The 21,070-nt window shown below is 46.9% G+C and overlaps 1 protein-coding gene across 1 annotated transcript; it reads right to left on the bottom strand.

Moving 5' to 3' along the window:
• Positions 1 to 659: 659 nt before the first annotated feature.
• LOC148775366 (short palate, lung and nasal epithelium carcinoma-associated protein 2A-like) lies at positions 660 to 13,171 on the bottom strand. Its single transcript, XM_088844371.1, has 8 exons — positions 13,024 to 13,171; positions 11,267 to 11,399; positions 9,851 to 9,955; positions 6,781 to 6,933; positions 3,555 to 3,636; positions 2,469 to 2,532; positions 1,408 to 1,479; positions 660 to 836 (listed from the first exon to the last, which is right to left on the bottom strand). Exons 1-7 carry the CDS (start codon positions 13,169 to 13,171, stop codon positions 1,436 to 1,438), a joined length of 729 nt encoding a protein of 242 aa, XP_088700497.1. The 3' UTR covers positions 660 to 836; positions 1,408 to 1,435.
• Between the last annotated feature and the right edge of the window lie 7,899 nt (positions 13,172 to 21,070).

A 21,070-nucleotide genomic window follows, 5' to 3' on the forward strand; every position in this document is an offset into this window, starting at 1 on the left:
AGAGGCCCGGAATCCCTGACGTGATAGCCTGGGTCGGTCCTCTGCAGAGGTGACACAGCTGTAAGTAAAGGGTGCTGTATTCCCCACTCCAGGGCAAAGGGGAAACTGAGGGCATGCATGTTGGGGAGGAAGAAGGGCCACAAAAGGACCTCAGCAGTCCTGGGTGGAAGAGACCAAGGCCAGGACAGCGGGACCTGCAGGGGCTGGGAGAGGTGGCTGAGTACTGGGAGACGGGACATCACCTCTCTGAGCAGGGGATCCCCTAGCCACGGCTTTAAATACTAGTCCTGCCACTTGCTACCCTGTAACTTCTATATGTCACTTGTCCTCTATGAGCCTCAGTCTCCTCATCTGTACAATGGGGACAAGAAGGGTGTTGTGAGGAGGTCATGAGGTCAGCTGTGCTGGGGAAGGCAGCCCTCCATCGTGGTGGTGCTGCAGTGGAAGCAGAGTGAGGCTGTCTCTACGATCCCTCAGGTCACTTTCTTGCCCATCCTGGGCCTCAGTGTTCCTGCTTGTAAGACAAGGAGGTGAGGGTGGATAATCCCCAAACTCCCTTCCAGCTTCAGATCCAGGTCTCTGCTTGCCTGGTTGCACATATCCCACGTTCCCCAAATTCCCAATGGAAAGAATACAATGGACCATGCAGAAGGTGCTGAAAAGGCTTTTTATTGCTGGGGGTGGAGGGTGATGAGCATAGGATGTCCTGACTGTGAGCACGAGTATCTGAGAGGTGTCCTTTGACTGGGCTCAGTTGTCACTCCTGGGGGATGGTGTTAGTACTGATTGTCCCAGAGGGAGACAGTACAGAGATCCAGTCACATCCCGGAACCAATCTGGAAGGAGACCCTGGTGTGAGGCATGGACACCCCAGGAACCTTACCTGCTCCTGTGTGCAGCAGGCACAGCTCCTGGAGTACTTCCCCCCAAACCCTGCAAGCTCTGAGACTTGGGGGTGGGGGACTGGCACCTGTGATTTGGGGTCTTTCTCTGGCACCTGGCACTGACCCCTCCTCATCCCCTCACCCTCCCACCCCCTCACCTTAGCAAAATGGCCGATGTAAAAAGACTGATCAGGGCCCAGAGGAGCCAGGGTTCAGGGCTTAGTGTATGATCAGGATCAGGGATCAGACTGAGATGCGATCTGGTCTCTATTTGTGACCAGTGTCAGGGCTCAGTCAACTACTGGACTTAAAGCTCAGTCCGACTGTTCTGGGCTCAGTCAGGGAGCAGAATCAAGCACAATCTGCGTGTCTGATTAAGGGTCAGGAGTTGGTCTGTGACCGAGATCAGGGCTCAGTTTGCCACTAGAGAAAGAGGAGAAGCCAAGTTTGTTTCTGCTCCTTTACAGGCCCCTGGGTGGGGTCTCACCCTCTCTCAGCCCGGGGCCCTGGACCCAGCCCTCACCAGCGGGCGGGCATCCCAGCAGTTTTCCTCAAATGCTTTCATCAAGTTCCTCTTGGCTTTCCTGAGGTTCACCTGAAGGAACACAATTAGTAGCAGTTCTCAGTCTCCAGCACTGGAAAGTCGAATACAAATCAGTGACTGCCACCCTCCACCAGGTCAGACTTGACAGCCATGGGTCCACTTATGTGCCATTCCATCTCTCAACAAGTTCATCTGTGAAATGGTTATCATGACACTACCCATCCCCTTCGGGTCATTCCAAGGATCCAATGAGATAGTATATAAGAAGTATATAGTATATACTTATAGTATAGACTTAGTATATACTATATATACTAAGTATAGCATAGTATACTTACATAGTATAGTATATACTTGTATAGTATATACTTATTTATATAAGAAGCATAGAGCGATGGCCCAATGAACTAGGTCTGTGGCTATTTTCTAGAAGAACTGCCTCCAGGATCCTGATGCTTCACGCATCCCATTTCTGTTGCCCACCGCCCCAACAACCCCAGTCATGCCAGAGACCCAAGTCAAGCAAAGCTCTCGCGGGCTGGGGGTGAAACCACACTTCCTCATAAGAAGGGAAAGGGAAGGAGTGGTGTTTATCATCAATGCCTACTGGATAATAGTCCTTTCCTGTGTTTTCTTTAAATCCATTCATCAGCTAAGCCTTGTTTACAACCTCCTTTCACCTGGGAGGAACCCAAGGCTCAGAGAGGCGGAGCCAGTTGACCAGGACTGCACAGTTGCTAAGTAGCAGATCCAGGGTTTGAACCCAGATCTGGCCCGTCCTCTTTCTCACATCATTCTGGGCAGCAATTTCTGCCAGTGGGACAAAGGAGGGCAGCTGAAGCTCTCAAAGACCGACAGAGACTCTCAGTCCGCAGGGACCCCTCCAACCGCACTCTCATGACTTGCTCGGGATGAAGGGTCCTCAGCGTCTCCAGGGTCCCCTGCCCAGACCTGCTGGTGCTGCAGGCATAGAGCAGCATACCAGCCCCTGTGAGGCTGCAGAGGGAGCCCCCTCGCTGCTTCCCCAGGCTGTGACTTACCGATGAGTTTCTTAACACACTCTGCATCCAGGCTTTCAAGGAGTTCACGGATTCGTGGGCATAGCTGCGGGTCACATAGAGCCAGCGAAAGAGAGACACACAGAGAGAAATGGAAAGAGGGAAGGAAAGAAAGAGGTGAGGAGGTGAGGAGAGACGGGAGAAGGAAGAGGCCTGGTTATCACCTGCTATGAGCGCCCTGCCCGTCACCCGCAGAGATGCTCACCCCTGGGGCCTCAGAACTTCTGACCATTAGGATTCTAGAACAGTGGAAACCTAGAAGGCCCATACCTGAGATCCAGAGGACACTAGAACCCTAAAAACCTCAGAACATTAGAATCCCAGTGCCTTAAGTATCTAGACTGTAAGCATCCCAGATCCCTGTGCTCTTTGAAACCTTGTCCTTCGGACTCTGACATCTCAAGGGTCAAATGGGACCCTGGGAACCATAGAGAAGTGTTTCTCACAATTTTATGTGCATCCAATTCCTCGAAGATCTCGTTAAAAGGCAACTTAATGAGCAGCAGGTCTGGAGTGGGACCTAAGGGTCTGCATTCTAAAAAATGCCCAAGGAAGGTCAGTGCTGCTGGTCTGACAACCATATAGCAGTGACCCTCCAGTTCAGTAAATCTCAGGGCCTCCTGGAGGATTAAAAAAAAATAAGCCCAGATTGCAAGGCCCCTTCCAGAGTGACTAATTTAGAATCTTTGGAATTTAGGGCACATGGTACATATGGTTTTGTATATGATACATAGGAATCTGACCTATGGTATGTACAGTTTTGTATTTCAATAAATTAAATAAAGTTGTATTGAAATAAGAAAAATATTAGCTAAGAGGCCTATTGGCAGTCCATGGGTATGGCAAATGGTTCAAGTGTGGGACCCAGTGATTTCAGCTCATGTTGGGCTCCTCTTCTCCCCAGGCCAGGCTGAGTGAAGTGGGGTGGGGCAGGGGGAGTAGCAACTGACAACTCAAATGGAAGTTGGCCCTTCAGAAAGGAAGGTGGCTAGAGAGTACAGCCCACCCATGGAGTGACACACCTGCCCCCACCAGGCCTGACTGCAGCCCCAGGAGTGGGGGACTCACCTCATCCTGCACTGCAGAGGACACCACCCTTCTCACAATGTCCACTCCAAAGTCCACAACATCACTGAGCAGTCCAAAGCGTCTGGAGAAGAGAGGAAATTGACAAAGGTCAGGGAAGTTGGCAGAGCGGCCAAGAAGGAGCAGTGGGAAAGAGGGTGGAATACGGTGGAGCTCCTTGAAGTCAGGTGACTTGAGCCTCTCCCCAGGGGGATCAGCACGTAGAACCCCATGGTTGACCAGCAGCCCACCCCAGTAGCTCATGAGTGTCTCATCACAACCCTGAGACCTCTTCCATCCATCCATCCATCCATCCATTCTTCTATCCATCCAGCCAGCCAGCCATCCATTCATTTATTCGTCAGTACGTATTTATAGAACACCAACTATATGCTGGGAACCAAACCTGACTTAGGACACAGTGATGAACAGAGCACAAGCAGCTCCTAATATGGTACCTAAATATTAGATTGGTTAAAATGTTCATTCAGAGCTTTCTGTAACATCTTATGGAAAAACCCAAATAAATGTTTTGGCCAACCCCGCATTAAACAAATTTTCCTAAGGCTTGCTCCTTCCCACTATCAGCTCTGAGCATACCTTTCACCACCCCAGGGCAGCCCTCCCTGACTGCCTGCCTAAGGAAGGACTCTGTATCAGTTTGTATCATAGCACTCTGTTAAGAGTGCTGCACTGCTCAGGGATCTTTGCCATCTGACATTTCCCGTGTGAGTTCTTTATTACTGGACTGAATGCTTGCCTGTCTGCCTTCCTCTCAAGAGCATAAGCTCCACGAGAGCAAGGTCCTTGCCTGCAGTCACCATAAATTCTCCAGAGCTCAGAAAGGCAGCTGCTTGGCATAGAACAGTTGCTCCATATGTTTCTGGCTGAAGGAGAAAATGAAGAAAACATACAACTAAGTACGTAATGACAACTTATGATAGGTATTGAGAAGGGTGAGAGATCTTCCAAGAGAGAAGAGGAGGAACCTTGTTTTAGACTCTAAAGGATGAGCTGTACAATAAGATGGAACGTGGGAAAGGTGTTCGAGACTAGGTTCCAGAACATCCTGTGCACAGGCCTTGGGTGGAAGGAGTTTTTCTGAGACTCAGAGCAAACGCTAGTGTGTCTAGAGCAGAGTGGGCAAGGGGGAGAGCACAGTGATATGAGGGTGGACCCAGATCAGGCAGAGCCTTAGTGGCCCTGGGGAGAGCTTGAGACTCCACCCATGGTGGAGAGAAAAGCCCCAAAAGGATTTGGAGCAGCAGAGTGGCATGCCATTTCACAGATATGCACACTGAGACCCAGAAGGCTGGATGATTTCCCTGGGGCTATAGGCTGGGCAATGTCCAGCAAGTCTCAGGCATTTGGACTTATATTAGTCTTTCCAAGTGATGATAGGCTGCAGAGCCTATCTGTGGGTTTTGGGGGGTCCCTACGCAACCTGTGATCAGATCCCTTGTTGGAGCAGGATGGACTGACCTCTATTCATGGCTCAGCCTTGATACCTGCCAAGGCCAACCTGCCCCAGTCTTCAGCCTCCAGACCACTCCTCCTCTCCCAGCCAGGACCAGAGTCAGCCTTTTTCTCTCTACCATCTTCCCTGGGCAAAACCTGCTTATTCAACCATACAGTTTAAGATCTAGATTTCGTGGGTTACTGGAGATCAGTGACTTAAATGGAGAGAATTAATTTTTCAAGGTCTCATCTTGGGAATCTTCCATTGAGTGGAAGATGATTAGGGCACAATCTGATATCAGAACCTATAGCAGGTTCTTCTTATTCTTCTAGCCTTCTCCTAGCTAGAGGCAAGAAGGTAAACACTATATATTATTATTGTTATTATCATTATTATGATTTGAGGGACATTATATAATAAGAGAAGGGTCAGTTCTTCAAGTAGATGCAACAATGCTAAATGTGCATGCATCAGAGCTTCAAAAACTATGAAGCAAAAACAAATAAAGCTGAAAGGTGAAATACACAAATTCACAGTTATGGTTTGAGAGGTCAACACTCCCATCTTAGTAATGGGAAGACCCAAGAGACAGAAAATAAGGATAGACATTACTATTATTGAAAGCTTAGTATGTGCTTGGCCAAATATTCTCTGAGTACGCTATGCATTTTCTCATTTGGTCAACTTAGTAGCCTATGGAAGAAGGCAATGGCACCCCACTCCAGTACTCTTGCCTGGAAAATCCCATGGACGGAGGAGCCTGGTAGGCTGCAGTCCATGGTGTCGTGAAGAATCGGACACGACTGAGCGCATTCACTTTCACTTTCCACTTTCACACATTGGAGAAGGAAATGGCAACCCACTCCAGTGTTCTTGCCTGGAGAATCCCAGGGACGGGGGAGCCTGGTGGGCTTCCGTCTATGGGGTCACACAGAGTCGGACACGACTGAAGTGACTTGGCAGCAGCAGCATATAATAAGAGAAGGGTCAGTTCTTCAAGTAGATGCAACAGTGCTAAATGTGCATGCATCAGAGCTTCAAAAACTATGAAGCAAAAACAAATAAAGCTGAAAGGTGAAATACACAAAACACAGTTATGGTTTGAGAGGTCAACACTCCCATCTTAGTAATGGGAAGACCCAAGAGACAGAAAATAAGAATAGATATTACTATTATTGAAAGCTTAGTATGTGCTTGGCCAAATATCCTCTGAGTACGCTATGCATTTTCTCATTTGGTCAAGTTAGTAGTCTATGGAAGAAGGCAATGGCACCCCACTCCAGTACTCTTGCCTGGAAAATCCCATGGACGGAGGAGCCTGGTAGGCTGCAGTCCATGGTGTCGTGAAGAATCGGACACGACTGAGCCCCTTCACTTTCACTTTTCACTTTCATGCATTGGGGAAGGAAATGGCCACCCACTCCAGTGTTCTTGCCTGGAGAATCCCAGGGACGGGGGAGCCTGGTGGGCTTCCGTCTATGGGGTCGCACAGAGTCGGACACGACTGAAGCGACTTAGCAGCAGCAGCAGCAGTAGCCTATGAGTGATGTTACCAACCTTAGTTTAAAGATGTGATAGCTAAAGCTTCTATAGACTAAATTGATTACAAAGACCCAAGTGAGTGGCAAAGCTAGCTTGACTCCAGAGTCTGAACCCTTTTTTTTTTTTTTTTTACCATACTCTGCTCCCTCCCAGGTCAGGAATAGGGCTGAAATTACGGGTCTCCGCTCCTCTGGAACTCCTTGCTCTGCAGAGATGTGTGGGCCTCACCTGTGCCGCACTGTGAGGGAGATGCTTTCTGAGTTGTTGATGCATTCTCCCACGACCACCTTGGAGTCACCAGTCTCGGGATCAGTTTCAACGCTGACACTAGTTTGGAGGTTCACATTGAGGTCCAGGTCGACAATCTCACCCAACAGAGGCCTGCAGGGAATAAGATTCACAGTGACCAGAGGTGGAGAAGTCTCTTCACGTTGCCCACATGAGTCTCTCTCTCTAGATGGCCATTGCATGGGATGTCTATGGATAAAGTCAATACTGTGTAAATTTTTTATGAAATCTATATTCTTACATTCAGTTCAGTTCAGTCGCTCAGTCGTGTCCGACTCTTTGCGACCCCATGAATCACAGCACACCAGGCCTCCTTGTCCATCACCAACTCCCGGAGTTCACTCAAACTCACGTCCACAAGGTCAGTGATGCCATCCAGCCATCTTATTCTCTGTCGTCCCCTTCTCCTCCCACCCCCAGTCCTTCCCAGCATCAGAGTCTTTTCCAGTGAGTCAATTTTCTGGCCCCATGGGTTTGCCTTGTATGAAATTTTTATGCAGTATCACACCAATAAATAAAATAAAAATAATAGTTAACATTTCTTGAGCACAAACTGTGTTAAGTATTTCACAAAAGTCTTTTACTTGAATTAAGCGATTTCATTTTGACAGCAGTACCTTGAGGGAAAAATGCTATCATTATCTCTATTTTCAGAGTGAGGAAATGTTTGGTCTAGAGAGGTTACTTAACTATTCCAAGATCTCACATCCAATGGATGATGAAATCGCAGTACAGTTCATTTATAAAGACTCTTCTACACATCTGCATTTTCCTTTTTCTTCGTATTTAAAAAGTAATTATTATTGTTTTTTAAAATTTTTTATTTTTTCAAAACAATTTTAGGAATCTTTACTTAAAAACAACCTTATCTTAAAATGTTGTAACTTTGGTTTACGAGCAGCAAGCAAAGTACAGAAGCAAAAATGCATTACAGGAGCATTAAGTTCTACATTAGGTCACAGCGTCTAATCTGAAATCACACCCATAATATCATTTTTCAGGATATCTGGGAAATAGTTATTTCCCAGGATGTCTGAACCATAGCTACTCTATTTTGACTTTTAATTGTAAAAAAAGAACAAAAAAATTTTTTTAATAGCCAAAGCAGATTTCACCATTAATGACGTCAGTGTTTTTCTAGGTATGAGAAGATGCAAGAATTGGAACTCATAAAACCTTTTTCTGAAAAGATCTAACTATCTGAAGGCCTGTTCTGCCAGTTTTTTTTTTTTTTTTCAGAGCACAGAGTGCCTCATTCCTGATTTTCACCCTGAACTTCTTTCAGGGGGTGTTGAAGGTCAGCAGCTTGCAATGATCATGATGTAATCTTTGTAGAGGCAGCTGGCAAGTACCAACTTCCAGTCAGCAGGGTCCCTTCATAGCCACATATCTGACCACGTGACACCATTTCATGGCCATTGTGTCCTGTGGTGCTGGGAAGGCTCATTCCCAGGTCTAGGGAAGTGATGGGCCACTCAGTGTGCTAAAATTGGACCAGGCCTTGCAAGTAGCAAAAGTCTCTGGACCACTGTCTTACTAGCCTCCTGGTCCAGGAAAATATTTCCTCCTGTTGCTTTTTCCCACACCCAGAGTCACATTATTACAATTATTGATCTCATATGGAACTGTCAGTTCAGCATTATATCACAGGCTCAGTGAAACAAGTGACATAGAAAATAATATAGCCATAGCTAGCAGTTATTAGTAAAATAAGAATTATAAGTCAAGCACTTTCATTAGATAAAGCCTGGTATACCCCAAGTCACCTGACTTCATTCGTTAAATGATTATAGTCTGGTGTTAATCTCCTGGTTGTACATTATGGAGCATCCGACCTTTATTTGAAGATTGGTTACTGAGATAAGCCTTAGAAACTAACCTAGAGTGTCTTTTTTAATAACTTAATTAAATCTTTTAGCAGTATCACATAACAAGGAACTGTCTCAGCAGTGAGTCTTAGTAAACACTAGACATTAACAAAACTAGAAACTTAATTTAACAATTTACAAAACTTAATATTCCGTGATTTTTCATTATGGAGGCCCTGTAGCCAGGGAGGCTTTAACCCATCAAATAAAAAATGAGGTTTGTCAGGGAGCTGGGAAAAGCCAAGCAGCCATCTTGGATTTCCCATAGCCCTGACTCTGATTTCCAGCTATTGTTTTTAATTTTCCAATTTAGAAGCAGACTGTTGCCATGGTTTAAGGACATGAGGATGACACAAGTCTAACAGAGTTCTTGTATAAGCAGAATGAGCTTTTACATGTCTACAAACCCGACAATTGGATGAATTTCTAAAACTAGCATAGGATCAGGCCTATGGTAGAAAAGCATTTGATTTATATGCAGAGGGCTAAGAAGGCAAGAAAACATTATAAATGATCATACGAATCAGGTCCAGCATCTTGGGCAAGCTGTCTATCCTAAGATCTCAAATCCAATGAATGATGAAATCGCAGTACAGTTAATTTATAAAGACTCATCTACACATCTGCGTTTTCCTTTTTCTTCGTATTTAAAAAGTAATTAAAATACTTAGAAATTATTGTTTCTAATATAACTTATATCATTAATGAATGAATAAAATTCCTAATGCAATTACAGTTTCCATATAATGTTCGCATGCCTTTCATCACATACTGTCCACTACTATATGGCCATACTGGTGACTGCCATTTAAAGAGAATCTTGAGAGACAAAATGATGCTGGAGGAAACTTTGCCTAAGAGTTATAAATGTTCATGTCTTCTCAATTTTCAGCTATTATGATTAGATAAGTTTTATGATTTTGGAATTATATTTCATGGAGGAGTTTTTAAAAAAGAGATTTGGTTCTGGGCAGTGTTTCTTAGAACATGTTAAAGGTTAGGATTTGGGAGTTGCAAAGGCCTCCTTATTTTACAGATTGGGAGAGCAAGGCGGCAGGGTGGAAAAGTGCCTGATTCCAGACTGGAGACCTATCGGCCACACCTCACTGACTCTCCCAACCCTCAGATCGAAGGCTACTCACCGGTTTACGGTGATGTCAGCAGTGATGGGGATCTTCACGTCAGCGGTGTTTTCAGAAGTCGCTTCGAATGTGATATCCGGGACTTGGACATTCCTGATTCTCACCCTGCGTAAAAACCACAATTCACTCTTGTCACTCCTGAAAGCTGTTGCTTGTCTCTTCTCTATGCCAGCTTTGTGCTGAGTTTTGAGCCTCATGGACTTTGCCTGCTTTGGTCTTCATGAGAGCCCTGCTCAGGGGTTGGATTCTCTCCACTGGGTGGCATGGCAGACTTGAGGATCAGACGGCTGTGATTTCCTCAAGACGCCAAGGGTGAATATGTACCAGAGCCAGTATTTGTTTTTTGGGTTTTGTTTTTAGTTGAAGTATAGTTGCTTTCCAATGTTGTGTTAGTTTCAGGTGGACAGCAGAGTGATTCAGGTAGAGATATGTATATTTATAGAGATATCTTTATTTCAGATTCTTCTACCTTATAGGTTATTACAGAACATTGAGTATAGTTCCCTGTGTTATATAGCATATCCTCGTTAGTTGTTTTGTGTGTGTGCGCGCATATATCTATATCTATATCTATCTATATATATATAGTGTGTGTCTATGTTCATGCCTGGAGTAGGAGATGGCAGCCCATTCCAGTATTCTTGCCTGCACAATCCCATGGACAGAGAAGCCTGGTGGGCTATGGTCCATAGGGTCGTAAGGAGTTGGACATGACTGAAGCAGCTTAGCATATGTTAACGCGAAACGCCTAATTTCTCACCCACATTGCTTTCTCTTCAGGTAACCATGAGTTTGCTTTTTATGTGCACAAGTCTGTTTTGTATAAATTCTTTTGGATCATGTTTTAGATTCCATATATAAGTGGTATCATATGGTATTTGTTTTTCCTCTGTCTGACTTACTTCATTTAGTATGACAATCTCTATCCCCATCCTTTCATTACTGCAGACAGCATTAATTAATTCTTTTTCTGCAGAGTCAGAATTTGAACCCAGAATTGCCTGACTCCCAGACATTATGTGTGGAGCCACCTACATGGTGTGAATTCTCATTTTCTCTCTCCTGAGGCCATTCAGACTTTTATACTCAGCTATATTCAGAGAAGAAAAGTCTTATTCCTTAGAAAAGGGACTTCAGGCATCAGCAAGCAGATAGAGGTGAGGGAGAAGAGAACCTTCATTCTGACTCTGAAATCACAGTATCGGAGGGTCCAGACCCATGAGATGCCTGGACAGGCCCTGTAGCGCTGACTCTAATTTTCCCAGGCTCTGGTAGAGCTGGCCTCAGACCCCTTCTGCTCTGCAAGAACACACAAGGTTTATTCATCTTTCTTTCTTTTATATTAAACTTACCTCCCCAAAGAGACATGTTCTCTTTTCTGGGAACAAAGATCTCCAACATGAAGCATCAACTCACCCTGTAAGCCTGTTCACTACTTGAAAAATTCTAGAAATGAGTCGTTCCAACAAATTCTCAGTGTGCTGGGTCTCCTGTACAACCTCTTCCGAACACCTGGATTCCAATTCAGTCTTCAAATTCTGAAAGACAGCTGCAAAAGCAGTCTCCGTTTAGTGTAGTGCACAACTGAAGAAGCAGCTCGTAGGCACCAGGCACTAATGAGACTACTTGCCTAGGTTATTTCATCTTATAACACCTCCATAAAGTAGATATTGCTACTCCCTGCACTTTCAGATGAGGAAATAAAGGATCAAAAGATTAAGAAATGGGCCAAAGTCACACAGCTAGGAGACCTTGTTCCTAGTATGCTGCCTTCATGCTAATATACGTTCATCATTTCAACAAAGCAATTAACCCACTGAGCAGGCAATAGATACTGATTGCACATCAGCTTCTAGTAGTGAAGATTAAGGAGATGCTCATACAAACAGAATAAACAGAATAAAATAAGAAATGGAAAATGTAGAATCAAAGAAGAAACATGGCTTCAAATTATTAAAGTGGCAAGTAGGAGCCCTGGATAACAGGCCTAGAAAGCAGTGATTCATTCAGGAGCAAGAAGACAGAGAGTCCTAACAGAGGGTGTTTCAGAGAAAAGAGGGATTTGGCAGGGCAGATGTAGAATGGCACATCTGAAAAGAGTTCAGAATCTATGTGTAGAAAAGAACTCAAATGAGAAACAGGAAGGCAACAACTAGGTGAGAAACACACACACAAAAGGCTACAGGAAAAGGTATGTAATCAGAGTACTCCAGTTTGGCTCTGCAATGGACAATAGCTACCTAATTAAAATGATGGAAACAGAGATGGAAACCCTGTCTGGTCCTATAGATAATCCAGACACTACTGCTCTGAGCTCAGTTTTATCAGCACTGAAACTGGAAAGTGGGTCCCTCCTGTATCTTTGACATTTGCCCAAGCCCTGGCAAGGTTTGAAAGGCAGTCATATACAGAAATTAGTTTCTCCTATGAAGACTATTTCTCAGGGTGCTGGTAATGTTTCCAGAAATTGAAAAGAAGGCCAAATTCTTTCAAGAAATCAGAATTACAAGGACGTATGATTAACTAGAAAGGTAGGTAATTTTAAAGTTACCTAGGCTAGGTAGGAATTCTATTCCAATTAGTTAATACAAAGTACTAAGAAAATTGAATGGCCCAGAAAAGGATATGCTGCAAATATAAATAAACTATTTAAGTTAAATATGTAATGACTAATAAAATATGAAAAATATGAGTGAATCCTTTAATAATTAGGGAAAAGCAAAGTGACATGATTTATAACCTTTCATCTGTGAGACTGGCAAAAAATTCAGTTGTCCACAACAGTGCTGTTAGGAAAGTGGAAAAAAGGTAATCTCATAGAGTATTGGAGAAAATGTTAGCATAGGGTATTATTTGTCAATATCTATTGTAATTTAAAATATGTATACTTTTGAACTTTTGAAATGTCACTTTGAGGAATTTATCCTAAGAATCTATTAGCAAAGTTTACCATGCTATAAGATGTAAAGTGATATGCAGTGAAGTGTTGCTTGTTTCTAGAAAAATAATAAACAATGACCAATTAGTCATTATTTCCAAATAAACAGGAACCAATTGGTCAGCTGTCTTAGTAAGCAACCCACAAAGAGAGCCCCTGCTGCGGCTTCTGCTAATACAGGCACAGTCTTTAGCAGGAAGCTCCCAAGCGCCACTGGCCATTGTTGTTGACTCACTTTCAAGTGTATCGTCAAAGGCATCAAGTCCTCTCTCAAGACCAGAATTCGGCTTCCTCAGAACATTCTTGCCAAGATTATCAAGAAGAGATGCTGAGGTCCCAGCGAGCAGGCCGCACAAGAGAACAAGTTTCCAAAGCTGAAACATCTTGTCCTGACACCTGGACAGTCATGGGAGGACCAGGAGTGAGAATTACCCACAGGGAAATGGCATCGTGGATGAGCAGCTAAGACTCTGACACTCAGCAGACTTTGAAGATAGACATGGCTATCTCGTCTCTTACAGCCCAGGTCAGAAAGCTAGAGCAACTTGCCCAGAGGGAAACAACCAGTGAAAGTAGGAGACACTATTTGAAAAGTCATACTTGACTCCCGGTCAGTGCTCTTTGCTAGGGGTCCTTTGCACTCGCTGGCTTCTCTGCCTGGAACATTTCCCTCTTCTTTTCATTTTTCCTGAGTCACTTCCTACCGACTCCAAATTCAGTGAGAAATCATGTCCTCTAGGAAGATCACTCTAGACTCTCCCCAGAGTCCAGGTTAGGGGGCCCCACTCCACCATCTTGCAGCCTTCATGGTATGACCAGAGTCCCGGGCACCAGTTAGGGAAGACTGACTGCCTTTCCCATCAGGCTGTGCACCCCCCAGAGGAGGGATGGTGACGTAGCTCACGACTGAATTCATTACACATAGTAAAATCCCTGCTCCTCGCTCAGTACAACAAAAGAAAGTTTGCTGAATAAAAGTATGAACACATAAATGGGCACCACATCATGACCCTGCTTTGCTTGTCAGTTTGGCACTTCTCCTAGTTGAATCCATTTCTCAATTTACACGAGTCAAGATTATTGAATTAGACCAATCCCTCTGCCTCCTGCCCACAAAGCCTTCTGAAGGCCTTAGGTGGGGTGACATTAGGTAGAAAGCCCATCATTCACAGGTTTGGAGGAAAATACTTACAAAATCCTCGCTCCCCTGCACAGTCTCCTGAATTCTGCTGGGTGGTGATGGCCCTTAAATCTCCTGGATGATAATGGGGTGGGAGGCTGCCCCCAGAAACAAGCCCTGTGTCCAGAGCCATCCAAGGAGACTCCAATGAAAATAACCCTGTCCAGAGCGAATACAGAGAGACTTCCAAAGCAAAGGTCACCCAGGATGACTGAACTGGAAAAAGTGGATATGGAGAGGACTTGGTGCCAAGACTAAGAGCAGGTTCTCGTGCTGCCAAGACAGCGGCCACTGCAAGTGGGGGCTGGGATAAAGACCGAGAAAGGATGAAGAGGAGAGTGTTCTGGTAGAAGGACCCATGGTGATCATCCAGCTTAATTCCATCAGGATTTGGAAACGCAGACTCAGAGGGAAATTACTGATACTAATTCTATCAGTATTTGGAAACCAGCTTGAGGTCCCCCAGTAAGACAGGGACAGATATGGGGCTAGAATTGTGGCCCACAGAGTCAGGGTCAGTGACCAGTGAGGTCATTCTTCCCAAACCTTCTCTTATGTCTGAGTGCTCTCCATAAAATCCTTCACAGTGGAACCAGCCTTCGGGCAAATGTTTTCAGTTCAGGACCACCCACCCCTGTCTGCCTACTCCATTTAGTCAGTAGAGTTCCTCCTGTGAGTGAACAAAGTCTGCTTCCATATGTATCCTCATGTATGCAGGATTCCTATGCACACTTGCCCCAACCCCTCTGCTCTCAGTGCAGCGGCCAGAGGTTGAAGCACTCAGCTTCAAAACAGCGTCCCTACCATGGCCTTGTGGAACTGTTCACTGTCACCCCAAACCCATCTACCTCTCCTTCCATGGCCCTACTGACTTCCTTCTGTCCCAGAAAGATGTCAGCCCTTTTGCTGTCTTTGACCTCCACACGGACCGATCCCTTTTTGCAGAACTCACCTGCCTAGTTGTCCCTGGCTCTCGACATCACCTTGCAACCTCTGTGACGGCTCACCTGAGGTGGTCCCTCCCCATCTTCCCAAGCTCTGCTTCTTGCTGGCTTCTCTCACAGCAGATCATTATCATTTGATTTTTCCCTTGTTCTCCACCCTCAACCAGTTGTTCCCACCCTTTCCTCTAGGGCTTTCCTCTCACGTGGGTCCCAAGACCCTGACCTGGCTCTAGAATGCTCCAAGCATCTCTATGGCATCTGATAAGGCCATCCACTCTCTGATAAGTTGGTGAGGGTCCCATCATTTGAGATGCTTGGTAATTTGACCAGATGACTGCTAACATCCTGTGTGACTTGATGTGACTGTGAGCCGTGATTCGAAATTTCCTTGGTCCCTCATTCGAAGATCATTGTGGCTCATTTGTATGAGTCCTGCTCACAGCTCTTTTTTCTCCCTGAGTCTGGCTGCCCCATGGGGATATAGTGCCCTCAGGCTTCCTGCCTCTTTCCTTTTCTCACTGTCCTGTCTTCCCAAGACCCACATCCACTTGGCCATTGCCTCCTGGAGTCACTCTGGCTGGTGTTGGGTGGTTTCTCATCATGGACGACGCCCAGGACAAAGCCAGCTTTTTTTGTCCTCTGGGGGCAGCAGTGAGTGGCACTCATCAGCCATGAGGCCCAGGTCCCAGTAGGGGCAGGTGAGTGCCAGGGCCTGGGCTTGGCACTGCAGGTCCACTTTTGCAACTGGTGCTCAGGACAACTCCGTGAGGAGTTGAGGAGTTCAGAAAGCCCCACTTTCCGGTGAGGAAACTGAGGTTTAGGGAAGGGAGGTGACTGCCCAGGTCTCACAAAGATAAGGGCCAGTGTTTGGGTCCCCAGGGAAGGACATTTCACTCAGATCACCTTGAGGCCAGCTGGTGGGGCAAGAGAGTCCTTGGACTTGAATACCCTTTTTATTCTTTGACCTCTGCTGTTTGAGTTGGTCGTAATGCCTGGTGCATTGGGCCCCTGTCAACCTGGAACACCCGGTCCTGGAAGTGCAAATGCATGCCCACTTGGCATTAGGTTGGGAGCACCCGCTAGTCACCCAGGGTCGTCTCCTCCATTTGCCCATCTGTATCTCAGTAGAAACCTGGAACCCTGTCCTGGACATGAGAGCAGCCAGGAGAATGTAGGGGTAGGTCCAGAGGTTTCGGGAGTTAGCCTTCCTCTCCCTGACTCTGTTCCCACCATCAAAGCACAGGGCAGGTGCCTAAGCTTAAGCCTGGGTCATGGAGAACCCTGTCCAGCAGAGCCTCGGGCCCGTCAGCAGACCATCCTCCCAGACTGTCAGTGCCTAGTTCTGCAAATATCTGAGGCCCCTCTTCCCCTGGTTGTGGGCGCAGAGGTGAGGGCTGTGCAAAACCCTTGTGCAGAGAGTTGTCCCTACTCAGGACACAGCCAAGGAGACTGAGTTTGATACAGGGAGCTCAGACCTGGTGTTGGCCCCAGGCTTCAGCTGGTAAAACGGGTAACCGACATGTGTTTGGATCCTGGTGGCAAGTGGAAATTAACATGGTACTGAAGTGCTGGCGCTCATACCCCGGCTTCAGTGCTGGGCCAGCTGTGCTTGAATCCTCTCCTCCTGTTACTGGCTGTGCAGCCTGGACAAGGAGCTCCATCTCCATGAGCCTCAGGTCCCCTGTGTGTGAAATGGGTCTAAAGATGGGATTCTCCTCCAGGTGTGCAGTGAGGATGTGGTGGGATAATGTGTGTGGAGGGCTGAGCATGAAGTAGACCTTGATATGCAGTAACACCAGTGCTGAAATGATGATGACAGCTGTTTCTGTTGTCAGGCCGTTTCACCCCCTCCACCTCAGGTCTCCCGTCGATACGTGGTCCCACCCAGAGGGTTATGAGAAGACTGAGAGAGAAGACAAAGCACTCAATACGCTTAATCTTAAGCAGTGGCTTCTGCCTTTCTTGCTTTTGTGCGCAGTAAGGATGAATGAGATAAAATGGGCTCAGCTCCCCAGTATGCCGGTGTCCACAAATTCTGGCTCCCTCGGGGGATGGTGTATAGCCCTGGACAGGTGTGCTTCCTTGTGTGCTTCCCCATAAGCCTGATTCCCTTCTAGGACTGAGATAGTGAAGACAGTACCATGGTCTCAGATATAATCTGATTGAATATAGGGATTGGATGGAGGTTTCTGATAAGAAGTCCTCTCAGGCAGCTCCTGAACTTGGAGGGAAGGATTGATTAGTGATGTCTGCCACAAGTTCAGGAGGGGAGAGTGGAGGCATTGTGTGTTTGCCACTGTGGGACCGGGTCATATCCAAGAAGCCCTTTAGCCAGCAATGGTCACACCAACACCACACATTTATGGAGAGTGGGACTCTGGGACCTGCCTGGTGCTGGGAGAACGAAATGGAGGCCCTTATCTAAGTTCCAGTCTTGGCCAACAAATAACCTGCTTTGTGACTCTGAGTAACATGTTCATTTTCTCCCAAGTTCTCCGTTGCCTCTAACTATAAAATGAACAGAGGTTCCCTGCTAGATGGCTGACTCCTCAGGGCTCTGACAGTTGGTCAGCAACATCTAAGGCATACTTGCTACATTCCCACCTGCTGGGCGACCCAAACTCTTGCTTTGAGCATGAATCCCATCAGCTCCTTGGGCACAGTGATAACCGCCCTGTCTCTGAAGCCATCAGGGCCAAAACCACAGGCTTCATGCCCAGGGCCTGACACAGAGTGGATTTTCAATAAATATCTTTTAGAGCTTGCGTAAGCAATTTTTAATGCTGATTAATTAAAATGTACCCATCCAGGAATCCATGCCTTTTATTTGTAACAGTACAATAAGCTTGCTCTTAGGTCATCCTTGGGTGTGCATCCCAGAACTTTTCCCTGTTGGTGGTGTGACAGCAGGTAAATGTCATAACCTCTCTGAGCCCTGTATGTTTTTGCTTTCAACCATGAAAAGAGCACTAGAATATCCTCTCCCTTAGAAGAGCTGCTGGGGGCACTACAAGAGGAAATGTCAGCAGAGAGCCCAGCCCAGCCCCGGCTGAGGAAGGTGCTCCGTGAATAATAGAGAACCGTAATCACTATTGCTGCAACACGTAGTCGTGAGTGTGACCTACGGCAGCATTCAGGAGCCCTGGAAAACAGGGAGGGAGACAAGGGACAGTGTGTGCAGTTCTGAAAGTGTGATGAGGCTGTAAGCAAATCAGAGTGCTGCCACTCACTAGCCTTACGATCTTTCCCTCTTCGAGACTCAGTTTACTCACCTGTAAATAGGGCAAATGGGTGTACCTACATCACTGAACTGGTCTGAAGGGTACACAGTTAACATGTATAAATCTGGACACACAGTCCCTAAAGATTAGCTTTCTTCCTCGTCCACTGGAGAGGGAGCCCCACTAGGCAGGCATCTCGTCTGTTTTGTTCCCTGACGTGTCCCCTGTGTTATAACAATGCCTTGTGATCGTAGCTGATGAACACGTGCTCCCTGACGCGTTGTTGTCACTGTTTTTATAAGACACAGATCGGGGACCCTGCCCACAGGTGCCTTTCCTGAGGGAGAGCACGTTGCTCTGTTTCCAAGTACTTTCTGTGCACGTCTGCCTCTCCCCAGACACGGGGCACTTCTGCTGCATTAGAGTCCACTCCTCCCTTCTCTCTGGCCCTGCAGGTGACCACAGGTATGTGTAGTGGCTAAGGGTGTGGGGTGACTGGCCCAAGGCTTCTCCCCTATGTACGTTGCTCCAGCTGGTGGGAATGTAGCAAGTAGCCCGCAGACATTCCAGACCACCTCTCAGAACACCAAGGGGTCAGCTGTGTAGCAGGAAACCTCTATTCACTTTGTAGTTAGAGGAAACGGAGACCCTGGAGAAAATGAATGTCTTACTCAGAGTCACAAAACAGGTTATAAACTGAGCCAAACCTGGAACCCAGATCAGGGTCCCTCCTCCGCCCCACAGCACTAGGCAGGGCCCAGAGTCCCATCCTCTGTGAACATGTGGTGTCCATGCCCCCATCACCGGCTGAGGGGCCATTAGAGATGACCTGGTCCTGAACTGGTGAACATGCAGCTGTTCCACTCGCCCCTCCTGAACTTGGGGCAGACATCACTAATCAATCCAGCCCTCCAAGCTCAGGAGTGCCTGGGAGGGCTTCTCTGCAGAAAGCTCCATCCAGTCCCTACAATTAATGAGGTGTACTTGATACCATAGTTCTTGGAATCTCTAACATGGTCCTGACAGGAAGCTGAGGCTTAGTGAGGAACTGTACCTCCCAAAGCTTATACACCAGTCACTAGGGAGCCAGAGTTTATAGACACAGGTGTACCGGAAGTCTGAGCCCATCTAGGTCATGTGGTCTTTAGAGCACACAAAATAAGAAATCTGGTTTACATTGATTAAGCATAAAGCGTATTGGGTGCTTGATCTCCCTTCGTCCTCTCCATAACCCTGTGCAGTGAGGTCATGTAGAGATGGGACAGCTGAGGTGGAGGGGAGTGAAGTGACCAGACACCAGCAATAATTGTAATATCATCATCACTGTTGTATTAGGAGCCTACACACATTATCCCTCCACATCCTCACAGCAAACCTGGGAGGAAGGAGACTCCCATACTTAGTCTCATTTTGCACCCTAGGGACCTGAGGTTTAGGGAGATGAAGTCCCTTGTCCAGGCCATAAACCAGCAACAGGAAAAGAGAGGATTAGAAAGCAGTCTGCCCGAATCCAGAACTGAGGTCTGACCACCATCCCCTTGGCACCCTTTTATTTTATTTTTCTGATGTATGTTAATTTCCATTTTGCCACGGGGATCCAGGTACCAGCTTGTTTACCCATTTTACAGTGAGGCAGCAGAAGCCTGGGGCCAACTCCAGGCTTGAGTTCATTACATCACTCTCCAACCCCTGGGTTGCAGTCTTGAGGTGAGAACAAGTCTCTCCACAAGATTTTCCTCACATCCCTCAGCTCTGTGCCCACAACCAGGGGAAGAGGGACCTCAGACGTGTATAAACCAGGCTCAGACAGTGAGGAGGGTGGTCTGCTGGTGCATCCAAGGCTCTGCTGGATGGGGTCCTCCGTGTCCCAGCCAAAGGCTTGGGCACCTGGGCTGCTCCCTTCTCCCTACTCTGTGCTCTGATGCTGGGACCACAGTTATGGTGAGGAAGGCTAGCTCCTCAAGGCTCTAGCCCTACCTGTACTTTGTCCTAGCTGAGTTCATCAGGTTCTTACTGAGATGCAGGTGGGGGAACAGAGGAGATGGACACAGGTGACCCAGAGGTTTCAGCTGGTGCTATAAGCCCGATGCCAAGTGGGCACCCATCTGGGCTTCCTGGACCCAGTGTTCCGGGTTGACATGGGCACAATGCACCAGGTGTGACAACCAACTCAAACAGCAGGTTTCGAGGAATAACATATTCAAGTCCAAGATCTCACCTGCCGCACCAGCTGGCCTCAATGTGACCTGACCTTCCTGCAGACGCAAATGCTGGTTTTCTGTGCTTGTGAGACCTAGGCCAGTCACCTCCCTTCCCTGAACCTCAGTATCCTCAACTGGAAAATGAGGTTTCCCATGCCTAATGTGTGGGTTGTCATGAGCACCAATGGTGAAAAAGTGCAACTGCAGTGCCAAGCCATTCGTCTGGGCCACAGTCTCCCTAGATCGGCCAGCAAAGAGGTTAAGATGATGACCTCTAATCTCTCCTGTGGCTTTGATATTTGCTGTTTCCAGTGTGGTTGTGTGATGGTCGAGTAGGCATCAGATTGCAGGAGGTAGACATGGTCTACAAATGTGTTGCTATTTTTGGATCCAGTATCCGCTGCCCTGATTGCCCACACCTTGCCTTCTCTGAAGTCCCAATGAAAGGAATGCAACGGACCACACTGGACGTGCAGAAATGGCTTTTTATTGCTGGAGGTAGAGGGTGACGAGCATAGGGTGTCCTGAGTGCGAGGAGGAGTATCTGAGAGGTGTCCTTTGACTGGGCTCGGTTGTCACTCCTGGGGGTGGTGGCAGGACCGACGGTCCCAGAGGGAGACGGTACAGAGATTCAGTCAAGTTCCTGGGAACCCATCTGGAAGGAGAGCCCAGTGTGTGGCATAGAGACCCCGGGGCCCTTACCGGCTCCTGCATTCACGAGGCATGGCTGCAGGAG

The sequence above is a fragment of the Moschus berezovskii genome, chromosome 15 (assembly GCF_049115385.1).
Source record: "Moschus berezovskii isolate FMDL1 chromosome 15, NW_MosBer_1.0, whole genome shotgun sequence".
In the NCBI taxonomy this organism is placed as follows: domain Eukaryota; kingdom Metazoa; phylum Chordata; class Mammalia; order Artiodactyla; family Moschidae; genus Moschus; species Moschus berezovskii.

What these genes read in the sequence shown, in the direction of transcription:
- LOC148775366 (XM_088844371.1), bottom strand. Translation starts at nt 13,171, where the DNA reads ATGTTTCAGCTTTGGAAACTTGTTCTCTTGTGCGGCCTGCTCGCTGGG. An exon ending in CTTTGACGATACACTTGAAA is followed by an intron (nt 11,400 to 13,023) that starts GTGAGTCAACAA and finishes CTGCTTTTGCAG; the next exon opens with CTGTCTTTCAGAATTTGAAG. An exon ending in TCCCTCACAGTGCGGCACAG is followed by an intron (nt 3,637 to 6,780) that starts GTGAGGCCCACA and finishes TCTCTTCTCCAG; the next exon opens with ACGCTTTGGACTGCTCAGTG.